At 39.5% G+C, this 19,890-nt stretch overlaps 1 protein-coding gene across 5 annotated transcripts; it reads left to right on the top strand.

The window, feature by feature from the left end:
• The first annotated feature begins 1,810 nt into the window (after window positions 1-1,810).
• ZNF684 (zinc finger protein 684) lies at window positions 1,811-17,699 on the top strand. 5 transcript variants are annotated; one of them, XM_070405035.1, is made up of 6 exons: window positions 1,814-1,944; window positions 2,710-2,775; window positions 3,314-3,352; window positions 6,338-6,464; window positions 6,787-6,882; window positions 15,883-17,699. In XM_070405035.1, the coding sequence occupies exons 2-6, from the start codon at window positions 2,773-2,775 to the stop codon at window positions 16,800-16,802; spliced, it is 1,185 nt and encodes a 394-aa protein (XP_070261136.1). In that variant the 5' UTR covers window positions 1,814-1,944; window positions 2,710-2,772; the 3' UTR covers window positions 16,803-17,699. The 5 variants fall into 5 exon arrangements, with proteins under 5 accessions (XP_070261139.1, XP_070261136.1, XP_070261138.1 ...); XM_070405036.1 differs by having other exon boundaries at window positions 1,832-1,854; XM_070405038.1 differs by lacking the exon at window positions 2,710-2,775 and having other exon boundaries at window positions 1,811-1,854.
• Window positions 17,700-19,890: the final 2,191 nt, after the last annotated feature.

Genomic DNA, 19,890 nt, shown 5'->3' with positions numbered 1-19,890 from the left:
ACAATTCAGCTCAATTCTGACACTATCTACCTGGTAATAGTGTCAGATTATACAGGTAAAGTGCTCAGTCCTACAATTTCCCCCTCCCCCTCCATATCAGATAATAATTGCAAGTCTAGGTTGTCACCTGTGCTTCTGACCTATAGGTTATAGATTGGAGGATCCAATGATCCCCTCCTCATGTTCAACTAATTCGATAAAGTGGCTCACAGAACTCAGAGAAACATTGTACTTACTAGATTATCAGTTTATTACAAAGAAATATAATATAGGAACAGCCAGATAGAAGAGATGCATAAGGGCAAAGTGTAGGGGGAAGGATACAGAGCTTTCATGCCTTCCCTCTCTGGGTTCATCACAGCTCCCCAACCTCCAATACCTTCCTATCTTCACTTTCAGCTTTCTATTTCACTGAGAAAATAGAAGCACTCATAAGAGGAAATCCTATTTCTCTCACCACCAAATCTGTCTGCCCATCTGCATCTGTATCCATGAACTCTGCCTCCCCTTTTATTTCAATGGATGAATTGTACACACTCTTATAATCGATCCTTATGATTGTATACTGGAATCCATCCCTTCTCTCCTCAAAGACTTTCCTCCTGCAACTGTCCTTTACTGTGTTGTCAGTTTTCCCCTCTCTACTGTATCATTTGATATTAGAAAACAAACATACTGTAATTTCTTCCATCTTAAAAAAAAAAAAAATCTGGCCCTGGCCTGGTAACTCAGTTGATTAGAGGTCCTCTTGACGTCAAGGCTGCAGTTGGATCCTCGGCCAGGGCACATACAGGAATCAACCAATGAATTCATAAATAAGTGGAACAAGTCCACATTTTTTATGTCTCTCTCAAAGCAATTTTTAAAAATTCTGGACCCATTAGCCACATGCAAAGACAGCTTTACTTTTCTGTTCATCTTTAAAAAGCAAAACTTTTAAAAGTATTGTCTATACTTGCTTTCTCCACTTCCTCTCTCATCCTTTTATCCCACTCTTATCAAACTTCCACCACTATGTCAAAACGGCCTGTTTCAACAACTTTCATGTTGCTAAATTCAATGATCAGTTCTTAGTTCTCATCCTAGTTGACCTATCAGTAACATTGAACACAGCGGATTACTCCCTTCTTGGAATGTTTTCTTCCCTTGATTTTTCAGATCCTAACTCTCCTACTTTTCCATCTATCTCACGGATTATTCATTCTCAGTCTTCTTTGTTGGGTCCTCTTCATTTCCCTGACCTAAGCTACTGCATTGCTAGAAGAAACCAAATTTGAGTCAGGGTAAATTATTCTCTTAGCATACTGCTGATTTAGATTTTCCAGTATTTAAAAATTCTGATGTCTATATTTTTAAATAAAAATTATATGAACACCTGCTTTTTTTGTGGAGAGCTTGGAGTTAGCATAACTGACCCCATTTTGAGATGTGGACCCTACCCATGTTCAGGCAAACAGCCAAAGCCTGGGCATTTAACCAAGGGAGGTAACCAATAGGTAACAAGAACTTAGAGGACCAAGCGACCACCTAGGGTCCCCGCCTGATCAGGCACCCTGATACTACCCGGGGGTCAGGACATCGGGTTATACTCGCAGCCAGAGTGATCCCCACACTTTAAAAAATGAGCATGGCTCTCAAGGCGGTCCCAGAGATACCAACCCTGGAATTTACCCCAAGTGAGGTGGAAATAGCAGAGGTTTTCCGGAAACTAGCTCCACGTGCCTTATGGGAAATGTAGTCTCGGATGGGTGGCCTACACCGCGGGGGAGCCTGGGAACTCTAGGTGGGCTGTTACTTCCGCGTACGCACGGTGGGGAGGTAGCCAGCCTTCGGTAATCTTCGCATCCGCGTAGTGTGAGTGACAGTGGGTGTTGCTCCCGAGTCTCTGGGCGGTCTCTGTAAACTGATGTAGGACTTGGAGCGAGCCGGAGTGGGAGCGGAGAGGTGAGAGGCTGACGGGCACGACCGTGCGGGACTCAGGGAGGGCGGGGACAAAGGCAGGCGCTGGGTTATTGGCTTCCCCAACCGAAGATAAACTCAGCCGTCCGCGCACGCGGTCACTTGGTGTTTGTGTGCGTTCGGGTTCTGAGTAGTTCAGAGAGAGCAAGCGCAGGGCTCCGACCGCCCCTCAGTGGGTTCCTAGATCCCGGCTGGGGCAGGGGCAGGGGCAGGGGCAGGGGCAGGGGCAAACTTAGTTTGCATTCCTGCCTTCGCTGGTAAAGCTCACTGTGTAGGAAGGAGTCTGCATCAAACCACCTTTCTTGGTTACAGGAGCACCTTTGGCCCCACCAGAGCCTGCAGTAGGAAATGTTAAACCGTGTCAGGGGATCTGGGAAGAAAGCGTTTCTGGAGAAACTGTGTATTCTCACACAACCATTGCTTGAAGTAACTTATCTTTATTTTACGGCATGAATTAACTAAAGCTGAGAGAGGTGAAGTGACTTGGCTGGACTCCTATAGCTTAGTGAGTGGAAGAGCTGAGATTTAAATCCAGATGAGCCTTCTCCAAATGTCATTCTTTTTCAGAAGATAGCACCCTGCAAAAAAAAAACAAAGAGTTGGATTTATTCTTCTTTTGAAATATTTGAGCAGTGAATATTGAGTAAATTTCGATTTGTTGGCATTTTTTAAGGGGCACTAGGTGAATCTACAGATCTTCTAAGTGAAGATTATGTAAATAAAGCTGTGACTCCCTCTTGCACATTTTAGTCTTTCTAGGGCCCCAGATGTACTGGTTAGAATTGGAAAAAGCCCAGACTGCATTCATAGGAGATGGTGAGTTTCCAGAGGGGGTGGAGGTGAGGAGAGAGAGAGAAACAGTTTGGAGTCTAAACTGCTTTAAAAAAAAAAAAAAAGTTCCTGGGTCTTTGGATTTAGCCTTCTCAATAAAGTCAACCTAATTTGAGATCTCTTACACCAACTTCAGAGTAGACACCAGAGAATCACAACAAGGAATGACTTCAAGAGACACTGAGCATCAGAGACCAGGTTTTTAGTTAGTCTTTTAACTCGTTTATTATTATTTTCTTAGGATACATTTCAGGGGGGGAAACATGCCACTGGTTCAAAGGTTAAACAACCTGCTCTTAGTTCAGTAGGAATGTATAACATCCATATATCCATAACAGAATCACAAGTAGACATCGGTGCTGATAAAATAGGGGCTTTTCTGACTTGCTAGAAACATTCTCCCAGTAGGTGGCATTCTCGGAGGCTGCAGAGTGGGTGCTTCCATTCTGATAGAGCAGGGTTCTACATTGCAGTCCTGGTTTTACATATTCTTCTATTTACTTCCTAATTTTTACTTTCATAGATCTCTGTGCAAGAGTTGCAGAAGATGATTAACTTCCAGGTAAGAAATTCCTTTATTCAGTCATTTAAATCTCTCAAAAGTCCATATAAAAAGGAAATGTATAGTCAGGGAAAATGTAGATTAGGTCCAAAAGGAAATTTAGAAAATAGGTAAGTTGATATTCAGGTCACAGGGTTTGCACATAGCTGGAATAAATTTGAGTTGCATTTGTGTGCTCAATATTTCTGACCATCATAGAAAGTGGATAACCAACCAGTTAAAGTATTGGCTTTGTCTGTGAGGATAAAGCAAAATAGTTCCCCAGGTAAATAAAGGTTTTCCTGGCACAGTTCTTTGAAGAAAGTATCTTCTAATGGACTTTCATAGAGATAATACTAAAAACATTTATAGCAAGAACCCAATGAAAAATATAATATCATATTTCCTATGCCATTCTTAGAATGTTCCCTAGAGTAAACAGAGAACACAGTGCCAAGCAGCTCTATATAAACCCTTATAATGTTTATCCAGAAAAATAAGTAAAAGGTACCCTTGTACCTTTTTCAGGGTTTCCAGCTATTCTTGATCATTTTCTCTTTCTTGTGCATTTTAAAATGAGATTGTCAAAGTCCCTAAAGGAGTGTGTATTAAGTATTTTTGTTGTGATTGAATTACACTTTTAGATTACTTTGGAGAGAATGACTTTTCAATAATGAGTCCTTCATTTATTTAAATTTTCTTGTAGGTTCTTCATTACAGTTTTATAGTTTTATTATTGTATTTCTTGTACATTTTTTGTAATGTTTATTCTTTTTAAAATATATATATATTTTTTTTTATTTACTTCAGAGAGGAAGAGAGAAAGAGAGAGAGAGAGAGAAATAACAATGATGAGAGAGAATCATTGATCCGATGCCTCCTGCACACCCCACACTGGGGATCAAGCCCTCAACCTGGGCATGTTCCCTGATTGAGAATCAAACTGTGACCTCCTGGTTCATAGGTTGATGCTCAACCACTGAGCTATGCCGCCAGGCTGTAATGGTTATTCTTACACTAGAGGCCTGGTGCACAAATTCGTGCACGGGTGGGGTCCGGCTGGCCTGCCCTGATTGGGGTGGGCCAACTGGGGGCTGAGCTGGCTGGGGGGAGGGGCTGCGGGAGGTCAGCCAGCCGGCCCCGCCCCCTATCGGTAGTGGGTGATTGGGGGCCGGGCTGGCGGCGGGGAGAGGCCGCAGGAGGTTGGCCAGCCGCAGTGTGTGTCATAGCAACTGGTCATTCTGTTCATTCCGGTCGCTTGGCTTTTATATATATACTAGAAGCCCATTGAACGAAGATTTGCACAATAGGCCTTTCTTCTCCTGGCTGCTGGCACCGGTTTTCCTCCGGCACCCGGGACCCAGGACTTTGGTCCGGCCGCAGTGAAGAAGCCAAGCCTCTTCAGTCTTCAGTCTTCACTCCGGCTGGAGCCTTCAGTCTTCGCTACATGCCTGCGTATGCAAATTAACTGCCATCTTTGTTGGGTTAATTTGCATAGTGCTCTGATTGGCTGATGGGCGTAGCAGAGTGATACCAATTTGCATGTTTCCCTTTTATTGGTGTGTGTGTGTGTGTGTGTGTGTGTGTGTGTGTTTGTATGGCTATTAAGAATAGTATAGATATTTTCCAGCATATTTTCTTATTGGCTATTCTGTTATATAGGAAAGTATGGATTAATCTGTTTAACTTTATAGTCATGCACCACTTACGACTGAGAAATGTGCCATTAGGCAATTTTGTCATTGTGTGAACATGATATAGTGTACTTAAACCTACACAGATAGGCTAGTTACTTACTTTTTCTATGGATTCACCTATTCTGAACATTTTATACAAATGGAATCATACAATATGTGATCATTTGTAACTAACTTCTTCACCTCACACAATATTTTCTTCTATTTTATAGATAGCTTTTTATTGCACACGATGCTATATTGTTTATCAATCCATTAATTTATGAATATCCATATTGAATTCACCTTTTGGCTATTAATAATTCTGCTTGAACAGTTGTGCACAGGTTTTTGTGTGGGCATGTATTTTTAATTCTCTTGGGTATATGCCTGTGAGGAATTGTTGGATCATATGGTAACTCTATGGTTAACTTTTGCGGAACTGCCAAGCTGTTTTCCTTAGTGGCTGCACAATTTTACAATCCCACCAGCAATGTATGAGAGTTCTAGTTTCTTCACATCCTTGCTAACACCTGTCATTGTCTGTCTTTAATTTTAGCCATTCTAGTGGGTGTGAAGTGATACTCATTGTGGTTTTGATTTGCATTTTACTAATGACTAATGATGTTGAGCATCTTTTCATGTGCTTATGGATTATATATGTCTTTGTAGAAATGTCTGTTCAAATCCTTTGCCTATTTTTAAATTGGGTTATCTCTTTATTGTTGCGTTATAAGAGTTCTTTTTATATTCTAGATATAAATCTCTCATTAGATATATGGTTTGGAAATATTTCCTCCCATTCTGTGTTGTCTTTTCATTTTCTTGATGGTGTCCTTTTAAAATTTTGATGAATTACAACTTACCTATTTTTTCTTCTGTCACTTGCACTTTTTCTGTCATATTTAAGAAACCACTGGCTAATCCAAGTTCACGAAGATTTACTCCTATCTTTTCTTCTAAGAATTTTAGTTTTAGCTCTTACATTTAAGTCTCTCACCCATTTTAGTTTATTTTTGTATATGATGTGAGGTGTGTGTGGAAGAGTTATCCAACTTCATTCTTTTGCCTGTGTATATCCAGTTGTCCCAACAACATCTGTTAAAAAGACTATACTCGTCCTCATTGAATTGTCCTGGCACTAGTTGAATATTTTAAGTATGATTTTTGTTTTTATCACAGTCTATGTCTGAATCAAACATGCAGTAGTTACCATATATAACTTTCTGGAAATTCAACAGTGAACATATGACGATAAGAAGCTGACATGATTCTCTTGGAAGTCCCAAGTGATTCACACTTTAGTTTGAAGATCAATGTGCTATTACAGGGATCAGTGACATTCCAGGATGTGGCTGTGGACTTCACCTCAGAGGAGTGGCAGCTGCTTGACTGTGATCAGAGGACCTTATATTGGGATGTGATGTTGGAGAACTTTAGAAACCTCATCTCAGTGGGTAAGGACAGTGGGTGGTAACTTCTCATCGTAACTCAGAATGCATGAATAGTGCCCTTCCTGAAGACTTGTGAAAGCTGTGAGCATTCTGAAGCTTTAGTAGGTTTGACCCTGAGTTTTAGTGATCAAAGATTCGTCATCCTCTTTGAGGGTCAGTGTGTTTATGCTTCTACCTCCCAAATGGAGGGGGAGAGTCTTTCTGTTCTAAAGACTGTTTGTCATCCTTTACAGGCCCTGAGACTCAAGGAGGCAGACCTGAGTTGTGAGGTAGTTGTTTGTCCCTAGCACCTTGTTCCCAGTTCTGTGTTGTTTCCCATGAACAGGGGGTGCAGTTACCAAAACAAAAGTGATCGTCAAGATGCAGCAAGGACAAGAGCTGCAGGTGGTGGAGGGAGAGAACCCACATTGGAGCCACCCAGGTGAGTGAGAGAAAACTAGGTAGGTGGGAGTCTTTGGAATTGCTCAGTGAGGGACAGGCACCTTTGAAACACTTTTCAGGAAGCATCTCTTAGAAGCCACACACATTTGGAAGTGACTGGAAACACTTGACATAACATCATCAGGTCCCCAAATGACACTTCCATTTTCTCTCTCCCCACATAGCTGCTCTTTCTCTTTGCTCAGCTCTTGTACAAAGGATGGCCCTCTCCTCTCTACTCTGGCTTCTCACACTGCCTGCTTCTAGATCCTTGCTTTGGTCTCTTAATTCCTAAAATTGTCATTCTCCTTCCCTCCCCAACATGATCACAGATCTTTTCCATACATCTAATTCTTAGAGCAAGCATGTCAAATTCAAAGACTAATACAGGCCAAATAAACAAGGTTTAAGTTTATGTGGGCTGCAAAAGAAACAAAAGCTTCAATTTTCATAGAAACGTAGGTTTATTTCTATAGAGACATGCTGAATACAAAGGGCTGAAATAAATGAGTAATCGTTAAAATAATAGAACATTTTAATAAAAATTAATATTTTTCCTTGAACATTAACTTACCAGACACTGAATAACTGCAAAAATTAATAAGCGTAATGCAAGTAAACCTATTTTTCTTGTTACCTGAAAGCGAAATATTTCCTGTTGCGCACACCAAACAAGTCAGTACAAGACTAATGACATAGCAATCTGCTGCTAAAATGTTTGCTGCTAGTATTAGTGGAGAGAAATGGTGCGCATGTGCGTAAGGTGCGTAAGGGAAATGAATGCAACATGATTATAGTAATCAGTCATTAGTGAATGTTGTAGTTTGTTATCAATAATTATGTATAACAGGATATTGTAAAAATTAAGTTACGAAATTTTTATTAAAATGCTTCTTACATACCGTTATATTGGCTGGGCCACAAAAATATTCGTTGTGGGCCACGAGTTTGACATGCTTATCTTAGAGGGTAGTCAGATTGTGTGGATTTTTGAAGTCTTATTCCACCAATCACTGTCTAGCCTAATTACTTTGTAGCACAATTTTATTTATAAGATAGGGATAATATTAATCCTTAAAAGCCCTATGGCTTCTAAGGCATGTTTTCTTACGATAACACCCTGAAGAGAAAGACTATCAGTTTTTCCTTCTTTATCATTGTTGAGCACATAATGGATATTTAGTGAACATTTCATTAATTCATTGTTGTAAAGTCAGGCATTGTGGAGATATTTCTTATTCTTTCTTTCAAGAAAGCTTTTTGTTATTTCCTGAGAAACATTCAAAGAAAGAAAGAAAGAAAAAAAAAAACCTATTGCCTTTTTCCAGGTATGTAAATTGTAGTTGAAAAGGCAAAACATAGCCATGTAAAATATAAGTTGAGTGTGGAACATTTGTTCAGTGCATGATAACATTGCAGTTTTGTTCTAGTTAATTGTCAAAATGCATGATTTAGGAAGCAGCAGTGACTATCTTAGATATTCAGAGAAATGGAGCTTAAAAGTTTAAAGTATTCAAGGATTGGAGGAGTCTCTTTTTGAGGTCATGGAACAATGGCTCCTCCCTAAAAATATCTAAGTACTAGATAGGATGAGAGTGGATGAAGGGGGGCAAAAGATTGTAGTTATGTAGAGTCTAGAATCCTTGGAACAGCCCTGTCAGTGTGGTCAGCCATTGAGTGTCGATCCACGAACCAAGAGGTTATTGGTTTGATTCCCAGTCAGGGCACATGCCCAAGTTGTGGGCTCGATACCCAGAAGGGGGCATACAGGAGGTAGCCCATTGATGTTTTTCTCATCATCAATGTTCCTATCTCTCTACCCTCTTCCTTCTCTCTCTCTCTCAAATCAATAAAAACATTTTTTAAAAAGTAGAATCCTTGGAACAGAAGGTCTTTGTTGAGGACTAGAAGAATACATGCTTAGATACCATGAGTGAACTCATTATATCTCATAGTTTGTTCATCAGACTAATTATCCTGGAATTTTCAGTTGGTTATTGTTGATTGAGGTAACACAGGACGCTGCTTCCCATTGCTTGAAGAGAGAGAAGACGGAAACCCAATACCCATACTTAGAACCACTCTATAAAGACATGTGTCTTAATATCGATAGCTTACTACTCAGTCTAGCTCCATAGAGAAAGATAAGGCATGGAGCAAGAGGCTAAGGGTTTTGTGCTAAAACTCCACATGGAAGGAATCTCAGAAACAGGGAATTATAACCCCCTCTTTCTGTTTTTATCTTTTTTTTCTTCTTTTATAAAATGGAGCAATGGATTTGGGATTTATGGGGTGACTTCAGGACCAAGGCGGCTTTCTGGGGATTAGTTTGTTAGGCAGATTAAAATAGGATGTAAAAACAGGTCTTGTCAAATACAAATATGACATAGTTTTCATATATATAGAAATCCAGCCAGAATAAAAATGATAGCATGCAGACAGAATCTATGCTTGGGCTAAAGATAACTTGCCTAGAATGACCCGTTTGGATATTTGTGTTCCTGTGCTTACAAGTAAGTATATGGGGGAATGAATCCCAGCTATAGTTAAGTTGGAACCCTGTCTACAGATCTCTCTCAGTTCTAGTTTGGATGGGGTTAGAGTACTAGAGATATAAGAATATTCCTGAAGGAAAGTGACATTGTGCCAGGTGATTAAGAGGAAAAGGAGATGTGAATGAGGGAAATACGGAGCTATCCTAATACGGTAATCTAGAAATTAGGTAGTGAAGACTGTGATTCTGATCAGCCTCCTCCAAATCTAGTTTTTCCTCTGATATTTTTTCCTTTAACTCACTTGTCTCTTGGACCCCTTTACATTAATCCGATCTCCGCAATGGCTCTCTTCATTCTTTTTTTTTTTTTTTTTTTTTTTTTTTTTTTTTTTTTTTTTATTTTCCTCTTAAAGTATTACAAAGGGTATTACATAAGTATCCTTTTTCCCCCCGCCCGCCCTTGACAAACCACTACCCTCCCTTACCCCCCAGTGTCTTATGTCCATTAGTTATGCTTATATGCATGCATACAAGTCCTTCGGTTGATCTCTTACTCCCCTCCCTCCTGCCCCCCAACTCTCTCTGGCCTTCCCACTGCAGTTTGACAATCAGTTTGAGGCAGCTCTGCCTCTGTATCTATTATTGTTCAAAAGTTTGTAATGGTCTTTATTATCCATGAATGAGTGAGATCATGTGGTATTTTTCCTTCATTGACTGGCTTGTTTCACTTAGCATAATGCTCTCCAGTTCCATCCATGATGTTGCAAATGGTAGGAGTTCCTTCTTTTTAACAGCAGCATAGTATTCCATCGTGTAGATGTACCACAGTTTTCTAATCCATTCATCTACTGATGGGCACTTAGGCTGTTTCCAGATCTTAGCTATGGTGAATTGTGCTGCTATGAACATCTGGGTGCATATATCCTTTCTGATAGGTGTTTCTGGTTTCTTGGGATATATTCCTAGTAGTGGGATCACAGGGTCAAATGGGAGTTCCATTTCCAATTTTTTGAGGAACCTCCATACTGCCTTCCATAGTGGCTGCACCAGTCTGCATTCCCACCAGCAGTGCACAAGTGTTCCTTTTTCTCCACATCCTCTCCAGCACTTGTCGTTTGTTGATTTGTTGATGATGGCCATTCTGACAGGTGTGAGATGGTACCTCATTGTTGTTTTGATTTGCATCTCTCGGATGATTAGTGACTTTGAGCATGTTTTCATATGTCTCTTGGCTTTCTGAATGTCCTCTTTTGAAAGGTGTCTATTTAGATCCTTTGCCCATTTTTTGATTGGATTGTTTATCTTCTTTTTGTTAAGTTGTATGAGTTCCCTATAAATTTTGGAGATTAAGCCCTTATCCGATATGACGTTGGCAAATATGTTTTCCCACGAGGTGGGTTTTCTTGTTGTTTTGTTGATGGTTTCTTTTGCTGTGCAGAAGCTTTTTATTTTGATGTAGTCCCATTTGTTCAGTTTCTCTTTAGTTTCAACTGCCCTAGGAGCTGTATCAGTGAAGAAATTGTTTTGGCATATGTCTGAGATTTTGTTGCCTTTGTATTCTTCTAGAATTTTTATGGTTTCCTGTCGTACATTTAAGTCCTTTATCCATTTTGAGTTTATTCTTGTGTATGGTGTAAGTTGGTGGTCTAGTTTCATTTTCTTGCATATGTCTGTCCAATTTTCCCAACACCATTTATTGAAGAGACTATCTTGGCTCCATTGTATGTTCATGCCTCCTTTGTCAAAAATTAATTGAGCATATTGGTTCGGGCTAATTTCTGGACTCTCTATTCTATTCCACTGATCTATATGTCTGTTCTTGTGCCAGTACCAGGCAGTTTTGAGAACAGTGGCTTTGTAATACAGCTTGATATCTGGCATTGAGATCCCACCTACTTTGTTCTTTCTCAGGATCGTTGCAGCTATTCGGGGTCTTTTTTTATTCCAGATGAATTTTTGGAGAGTTCGTTCTAGATCTTTGAAGAAGGCCATTGGTATTTTAATGGGAAGTGCGTTGAATGTATAGATTGCTTTGGGTAGTATGGACATTTTAATGATGTTGATTCTACCAATCCAAGAACATGGTATGTTCTTCCATCTGTTTATGTCTTCCTCTATCTCTTTTTTCAACGTCCTGTAGTTTTCTGAGTAGAGGTCTTTAACCTCTTTAGTTAAGTTTATTCCTAGGTATCTTAATTTTTTTGGTGCGATGGTAAATGGGATTGTTTTTCTGATCTCCCTTTCTGAAAGTTCACTGTTGGTGTATAGAAATGCCTCAGATTTCTTGGGGTTAATTTTGTATCCTGCTACATTGCCAAATTCATGTATTAAGTCTAGTAGCTTTTTGATGGAGTCTCTAGGGTTTTGTATGTATAATATCATGTCATCTGCAAATAAGGACAGTTTTACTTCCTCTTTTCCAATTTGGATGCCTTTTATTCCTTCTTCTTGCCTAATTGCAATGGCTAATACTTCCAGTACTATGTTGAACAGGAGTGGTGAGAGTGGGCATCCCTGTCTTGTTCCTGTTCTTAGGGGAAATGGTGTTAGTTTTTGTCCATTGAGTATGATGTTGGCAGTGGGCCTGTCATATATGGCTTTTATTATGTTGAGGTATGATCCTTCTATTCCCACCTTTCTGAGAGTTTTTATCAAAAATGGGTGTTGGATTTTGTCGAATGCTTTTTCTGCATCAATTGATATGACCATGTGGTTTTTTTCTTTCAATTTGTTTATGTGATGTATCACATTTATTGATTTACGGATGTTGTACCATCCTTGCATCTCTGGGATGAATCCTACTTGGTCATGGTGTATGATCCTTCTGATGTACTGCTGGATCCGATTTGCTAAGATTTTGTTGAGGATTTTGGCATCTATGTTCATGAGGGATATTGGCCTGTAATTCTCTTTCATTGTGATGTCTTTACCTGGTTTTGGTATTAGGGTGATGCTGGCTTCATAGAATGAGCTTGGAAGCGTTCCTTCCTCTTGAATTTTTTGTAGTAGCCTGAGGAGGGTAGGTTTTAGTTCTTCCTTGAATGTTTGGTAGAACTCCCCTGTGAAGCCGTCTGGCCCTGGGCTTTTGTTTGCTGGAAGCTTTCTGATGACTGCTTCAATTTCTTCCATAGTTATTGGCCTATTGAGGTTTTTAGATTCTTCCTGATTGAGTTTTGGAATGTTGTATTTTTCTAGGAATTTGTCCATTTCCTCCAGGTTGTCCAGTTTGTTGGAGTAGAGTTGCTCGTAGTATTGTTTAACAATCATTTGTATTTCTGTGGGGTCTGTTGTTATTTCGCCTCTATCATTTCTGATTTGGTTTATTTGGGACCTCTCTCTTTGCTTCTTGGTGAGCCTGGCTAGGGGTTTGTCAATCTTGTTTATCCTTTCAAAGAACCAGCTCTTGGTTTCATTGATTTTCTGTATTGTTTTTTTGGTCTCTATTTCATTGATTTCTGCTCTAATCTTTATTATCTCCTTCCTTCTGCTCACTCTGGGGTTTTCTTGTTGCTCTCTTTCTAATTCTTTGAGTTGTAGAGTTAGATGATTGACTACCATTTTTTCTTGTTTTTTGAGATAGGCCTGTAGAGCTATAAACTTCCCTCTCAGGACTGCTTTCATTGTGTCCCAGAGGTTTTGGATTGTTGTGTTTTCATTGTCATTAGTGTCCAGGATGTTTTTAATTTCTTCTTTGATGTCATCGGTAACCCAATCAATATTTAATAACATGCTATTCAGCTTCCAAGTGTTTGAGTATTTTGGGTTGTTTTTATTGTAGTTTATTTCTAACATTATGCCATCGTGGTCTGTGAAGAAGCTTTTTATGATTTCAATCTTCTTGAATTTGTGGAGACTTTGCTTGTGACCCAATATGTGGTCTATTTTTGAATATGTCCCATGAGCACCTGAGAGGAATGTATATTCCGCAGCTGTGGGGTGAAGTGTTCTGAAGATGTCAATTAAGTCCATCTGATCTAGTGAGTCATTTAGGATTGCTGTTTCTTTGCTGAGTTTTTGTCTAGCGGATTTATCCAGTGATGTCAGTGGTGTATTAAAGTCCCCTACTATGATTGTATTGTTGTTGATCTCTCCCCTGATATCTTCCAGAAGTTTTCTTATGTATGTGGGTGCTCCTGCATTGGGTGCATATATGTTTACCAGGGTTATATCTTCTTGTTGTATTGATCCCTTTAGTATTATGAAGTGGCCTTCCTTATCTCTGGTTATGGCCTTCACTTTGAGATGTACTTTGTCAGATATAAGTATTGCTACCCCAGCTTTCTTTTCCTTTCCATTTGCGTGAAAGATATTTTTCCATCCCTTCACTTTCAGTCTGTGTGAGTCCCTTCTAATGAGGTGGGTCTCTTGTAGACAGCAGATGTATGGGTCATGTTTTTTTATCCATTCAGCCACTCGATGTCTTTTGGTTGGAGCATTTAGTCCATTTACATTTAAAGTTATTATTGAAAGGTATTTGTTTGTAGCCATTTCTTTTTGTGTGTGTGTGTGTGGCTGTTTTCTTTCTGAGCTTGATATTTCTTCTTTTTACACCAGTCCCTTTAGCATTTCTTGCATTGCTGGCTTGGTGGTGATAAACTCCCTTAGCCCTTTTTTGTCTGTGAAGCTTCTTATTTCCCCTTCAATTTTGAATGATAGCCTTGCTGGATAGAGTATTCTTGGATTCAGTCCTTTGCTTTGCATCACTTTGTAGATTTCCGTCCATTCTTTTCTGGCCTGATGTGTTTCTGTTGAGAAATCATTTGATAATCTAATGGGAGATCCCTTGTATGTTACTTTCCGTCTCTCTCTTGCAGCCTGTAAGATTCTCTCTTTATCCTGAACATTTGCCATGGTAATTATGATGTGTCTTGGTGTGGGTCTTTTCGGGTTCACCTTGTTTGGGACTCTCTGGGCTTGTGTGACTTTTTTCTTCCCCACCTCAGGGAAGTTTTCTGATATTATTTCTTCGAATAGGTTTTCTAATCCATGTTCATCTTTCTGTTGTTCTGGCACCCCTATTATTCGTATGTTGTTTCGTTTCATGTTGTCCCAAAGCTCCCTTAGGCTCTCCTCCTGTCTTTTAATTTTTTTCTCCATTTGCCGTACAGTTTGAGTGTGTTTTGCTTCCTTGTCTTCTAATTCACTAATTCGGTCCTCCGCTTCTCCCAGTCTACTGTTGATACTTTCAATGGAGTTTTTTATTGAAGCTATGTCACTCTTCATTTCTTCTTGGGACTTACTTAAGTTGTTGATTTTTTCATCTGTTTCTTCTAGCTTCTTGCATAAGTAGTTGAGTTTTTCATCTGTTTCTTCTTGCTTCTTGAACATGTGGTGCATGTACTCTAGGAACCTTATTCTGAATTCTTTTTCCGTCATGTTGCATATCTCTGTCTCACTTAGCTGCTTTTCTGGCGAGTCCTCCTTTTCTTTCCTTTGGGGGTTTCTTTGCCTACCCATGTTTGATCTCGCTGACATATGTAGATGTTGAGGTGTTCAGTGGCTGCTCCCTGGGTGGCAGGGGCTCCTTGGGTTGTGGTTGCTGCTCAGACGGTTGCGGTAGCAGCTGCTTTCCAGTTGGCAGCAGCTCCTCTGGTGGGTGTTGTTCACAGCTGTGTTGGCTCTTCTGGCTGGTGGGGGGAGGCTTCACGTACAGTTGCTGTTCCACAGACAGAGGGTGTGGTGATCAGGAGGCTGTGGTGATCAGGAGGCTGCGGTGATCAGGGGGCTGCTGTTGCTTGGATCTGCGGTCTGGGAAACGCTCCTCTTACCAGCACTGCATGGTCTGGGAAACGCTCCTCTCTTATGGGCACTGCACGGTCTGATCAGTTCCTCAGGATGCCCCCTTTAGTCTCAGTTCTCCGCAATCACAAAATCCAAATCTCAAATCTCCTGGCGCCAGCAAACCCGCGGAACTCCTTACCCTGGTCAGGGTCTGTGTCTGTCCCAAGAGACGCGGCTGTCTGCCATGCGGTCTCCCTCCGACCCTCTGGGCTCAGGTCTGGCAAACTTTCCTGCCCAGATCCCTGGTTTTTAACCTTTCCAGGGGAGGTCTGCCCTTCCAGGCTGCAAGCCGTCTCACCAGCTGAGTAAATTTGCCAATTCGGGGTGGGTGTTATTAGTTTCAGCTGCTTACTCCGTTTGCTCCGGGACAAGACCTGGGACGCGTCTGCCTATATCGCCGCCATCTTGCTTCCTCATCGGCTCTCTTCATTCTGTGAGCTAACAAGGCACCCTTGTTGAGCAACCTTTGACTTCCCTTGTATCCTACTCACTGAACCTTATCCCTATTTTACTGTTTTCCCACAAGTCATAAGTTGAGCCATCTGTTCTCATTACTGTCATTCATCTGCTCCCATTTCCTTTTTAGAGTATTCTTAAAGCTCAGGAGCAAGGCAAATAGAGGATTTGTTTCAAAATGAGAGATTAGGTTTGAAGTCATACAAGTTTCTTTCTATAACTATTGATAGAAAAAATTAACCAGTAATGTTTCATTGTACTCCTTTTTAGAAGCTGACTGCCCATTTATTGATGAATCAGAGAAGCACCAGGAAAGCGAAGACAATTTTTTGAATTCAGTTTTGTTCACATTTACTAAAATTCTGACTATGGAGAGACTCCATAGTTATAATATGAGCACAGATCATATTGGAAAAAATCATATAAATGCAAGAAAAATATCATATAAAGGCAAATCACATGGGAAGAGTTTGCAACCTACTTTAGACTTACTTAATTATAATAGACGTTATAATGGAGAAAGCCCTTATGAATGCAAGGACTGTGGGAAAGTCTTCAAAAAGAAGTTTCATTTAATTAGACATGAAAAAAATCATACAAGAAAAAAACCCTTTGAATGCAATGACTGTGGGAAAGCCTATAGCAGGAAGGCACACCTTGTAACTCACCAGAAAATTCATAATGGAGAGAGACCCTTTGTATGCATTGATTGTGGGAAAGCTTTTATGCATAAAACACAGCTCATGGTCCACCAGAGACTTCACACTGGAGAGAAACCTTATGAATGCAGTCAATGTGGGAAATCATTCACGTGGAACTCCTCCTTTACTCAACATGTGAAATCTCATACACTGGAGAACTCATTTGAATGTAAGGAATGTGGGAAAACCTTCAGGTATAGTTCATCCCTTTATAAACACTCTAGATTTCATACAGGAGAGAAACCCTACCATTGTATTGTATGCGGCAAAGCCTTTGGCAACACATCTGTGCTTGTTACGCATCAAAGAATTCACACAGGAGAAAAACCTTATGGATGTATTGAATGTGGCAAAGCCTTCATCAAGAAGTCTCATCTCCTTAGACATCAGATAACTCACACAGGAGAAAAGCCCTATGAATGCAACAAATGTGGGAAAACATTTTCCCAGAAGTCAAACCTTATTGTGCATCAAAAAATTCATATGTAATATTTACGTTATGAATATGAGAAAGTCTTAGATATTAAATGTCTTTATTAAATACAGATTTCATGGTGAGAAATCTAAGAATTAGAATGAATTTGGAAAGAGTAGATTTCCATAAAAAGATAATCCCAATCATGTTCTGGAAGTGATAATAAACTATTTACAGAAAAGATCACAGAAATCATTAAATCATAAGTAATAGAGCGTAGAGCATTGAAAGTAAGCATAAATTAAATAATCAAGGAATCAGTGAAGACTACATTTACTATCCCTGATTGTTTTATTTATTTTTTTTAAATATATTTATTGATTTTTTACAGAGAGGAAGGGAGAGGGATAGAGAGTTAGAAACGTCAATGAGAGAGAAGCATCGATCAGCTGCCTCCTGCACACCCCTTACTGGGGATGAGCCTGCAACCAAGGTACATGCCCTTGACTGGAATCGAACCTGGGACCCTTCAGTCCCCAGGCCGACGCTCTATACAGTGAGCCAAACCAGCTAGGGCGTTATTTTTATAACAAATTATACATTTATGTATGTGTGAGTATAAAATATGTTTATACATAATATTAAATTATATCTATTGCATTTCTGCAGTAAGTATCACCATTTTTTCTTCCAATCCTAACAATAACATGCAAGGGAAAAAATGTGTTTAATATGGAGTATGAATTTCAGTAATATTTATATCCATTTGCTGGCACTTTTAATGGGCACAGCAGTGTTACTGAATCCCAGAGTCTCCTCTTTAATTATAAAACTTGTTATAGAGACGTTTTCCTATGTATGTAAACACGAAAACAAAATTTAACAAGATACCAATTAAGGGGGGGGGGAGGGAAGCAGTTGTATTCTGTATTACAATAAGCATTCCATTGAGGAAAATAAGTATTTAAATAAGTATGTAAATAAAACATTTGCACGCTAACATTCCTGTTCTTTTTCATTGATGTGTTTACATAAGGTAAGCATAACTCAAGTAGTATCTAACTGGAGTGTCATCTATATTTGATTTTAGTTAAGTAGGGTGTCATAATATCTTGTAACTTTCAAGAAATTGACACAGGTTTACCTCCTAGGAGTGCCTGGACTTTTCTATATGACAACATAGGCAGCATTAATCAAGTTGAAAAGAGCAAGTTTTTCTGCACAGCAACTTTTCTTTGGAATGTGACATTTAAAAATATATTTTATTGATTTCAGAGAGGAAGGAAGAGGGAGAGAGTAATATCAATGAGGAGATAGAGTCATTGATTGACTGCCTCCTGCACGCCCCCTACTGGGGCTCAAGCCTGCAGTGTAGGCATGTGCCCTTGACCAGAATTGAACCTGGGACTTTTCGGTCCATAGGCCTGAGCCAAACCAGCTAGGGCTGAAATGTGACATTTTTGTAAGTTCCACATATTCCCTTAAAAGAATGAAACATCCATCATTTAGGCCAAAGGTTTTATTACTGTCCATAATATTCCTTGGTAATGTCAAAAACCTTTATGCCTTTTCTTGAGTGGTGCTAAAACAACGAACCTAAATTCAGAAATCGAGCCTCTTCCTCACAGGCTTAAGCTCATTTACAACAATGTTGCATTATTTCTTCATTAGCCATTTTTTTGAAGAGTAATGTTGAATAATGGTTATAGATGAGATAGTGCTTTTTTGAACAAGCGTAATAGAACTTACAAATCTAAATTAAATCTTGTCTGTTGACAAATATTTAAAATGTATTTTTATTGAATTTGTTGGGGTGATGTTGGTTAACAAAATCATGTAGGTTTCAGGTGTACAATTCTATAATACAACATCTGTATATTGTATTGTGTGTTCCCCACCCCAAGCTAAGTCTCCTTCCATCACCATTTATCACTCCTATACCCTCCTAACTCTCCCTACCCCCAGGCCCCTCTGATAATCACCAGGCTACTGTCTGTGAGTTGTGTGTGTGTGTGTGTTTTGCTTAATCCCTCACCTTTCTTGCCTAGCCCCCCAGTCTCTCCCCCTCTGATAGCTGTCAGTCTGTGAGTCTGTTTCTTTTGTTTGTTTCTTTTGTTCATTAGATTCCACATATGAGTGAAATCAAATGGTACTTGTCTTTGTCTGACTGGCTTATTTCACTTAGTGCTCTCCAGGTTGATCTGAGCTGTTGCAAAGGGTAAGAAAGATTTCCTTTTCTCCACAGCTGAGTAGTAATCCATCGGGTAAATGTAACACAGCCTTATTTTATTTTATTTTATTTTATTTTTGTTACTGTAAATAATGCTGCAATGAACATAGGGGGGCATATATTCTTGAGAATTAGTGTTTCAGGTTTCTTCGGGTATATTTCCAGAAGTAGAACCACTGAGTCATAAGGCAGTTCCATTTTTAACTTTTTGAGGTAACTCCATACTGCTTTCCACAGTGGCTACAGCCACCTGCATTCTCACCAACAGTGCACGAGGACTCCTGTTCTCCACATCCTCACCAACACTTGTTGCTTTTTGATTTATTGATCATAGCCATTCTGACATGTGTGAGGTGATATCTCATTGTGGTTTTAATTAGCATTTCTCTGATGATTAGTGACATTGAGCATCTTTTCATGTCTATTGGCCATCTGTGTGTCCTCTTTGGAGAAGTGTTTATTGTAAATGAGCTTTGCCCATTTCTTGTTTTTGTTTTTTGTTTTTTTGGTGTTGAGTTTTATAAGTTCTTTATAAATTTTGGATATAACCCCTTCTTAGATGTATCACTGGGGGATATGTTCTCCCACACTGTGGGTTCCCTTTTCATTTTGCTGATAGTTTCCTTTGCTGTGCAAACACTTTTAGTTTGATGTAGTCCCATTTGTTTATTTTTAAAATCTTTGGTTTCCATTGCCTGAAGCAATATATCAGGAAAAAATATTGCTATGAGAAAGGCCAGAGTTTTTACTGCCCATGTTTTCTTCTAGGATTTTTATGGTTTCAAGTTTTAACATTTAAGTCTAATCCATTTTGATTTTATTCTTGTGTATAGTGTAAGAAGGTGGTCTAGTTTCATTTTTTTTTGCACGTATCTGTCTAATTTTCCCAACACCATTTGTTGAATAGACTATCTTTACCCTATTGTATGGGT

Source organism: Myotis yumanensis, unplaced genomic scaffold (genome assembly GCF_028538775.1).
Source record: "Myotis yumanensis isolate MYYU_CA2020_CCGP unplaced genomic scaffold, mMyoYum1.0.hap1 SCAF_2, whole genome shotgun sequence".
Taxonomy (NCBI): domain Eukaryota; kingdom Metazoa; phylum Chordata; class Mammalia; order Chiroptera; family Vespertilionidae; genus Myotis; species Myotis yumanensis.
The sequence above is the reverse complement of the archived record's forward strand: the minus strand, read 5'-3'. Positions and strand labels throughout refer to the sequence as shown.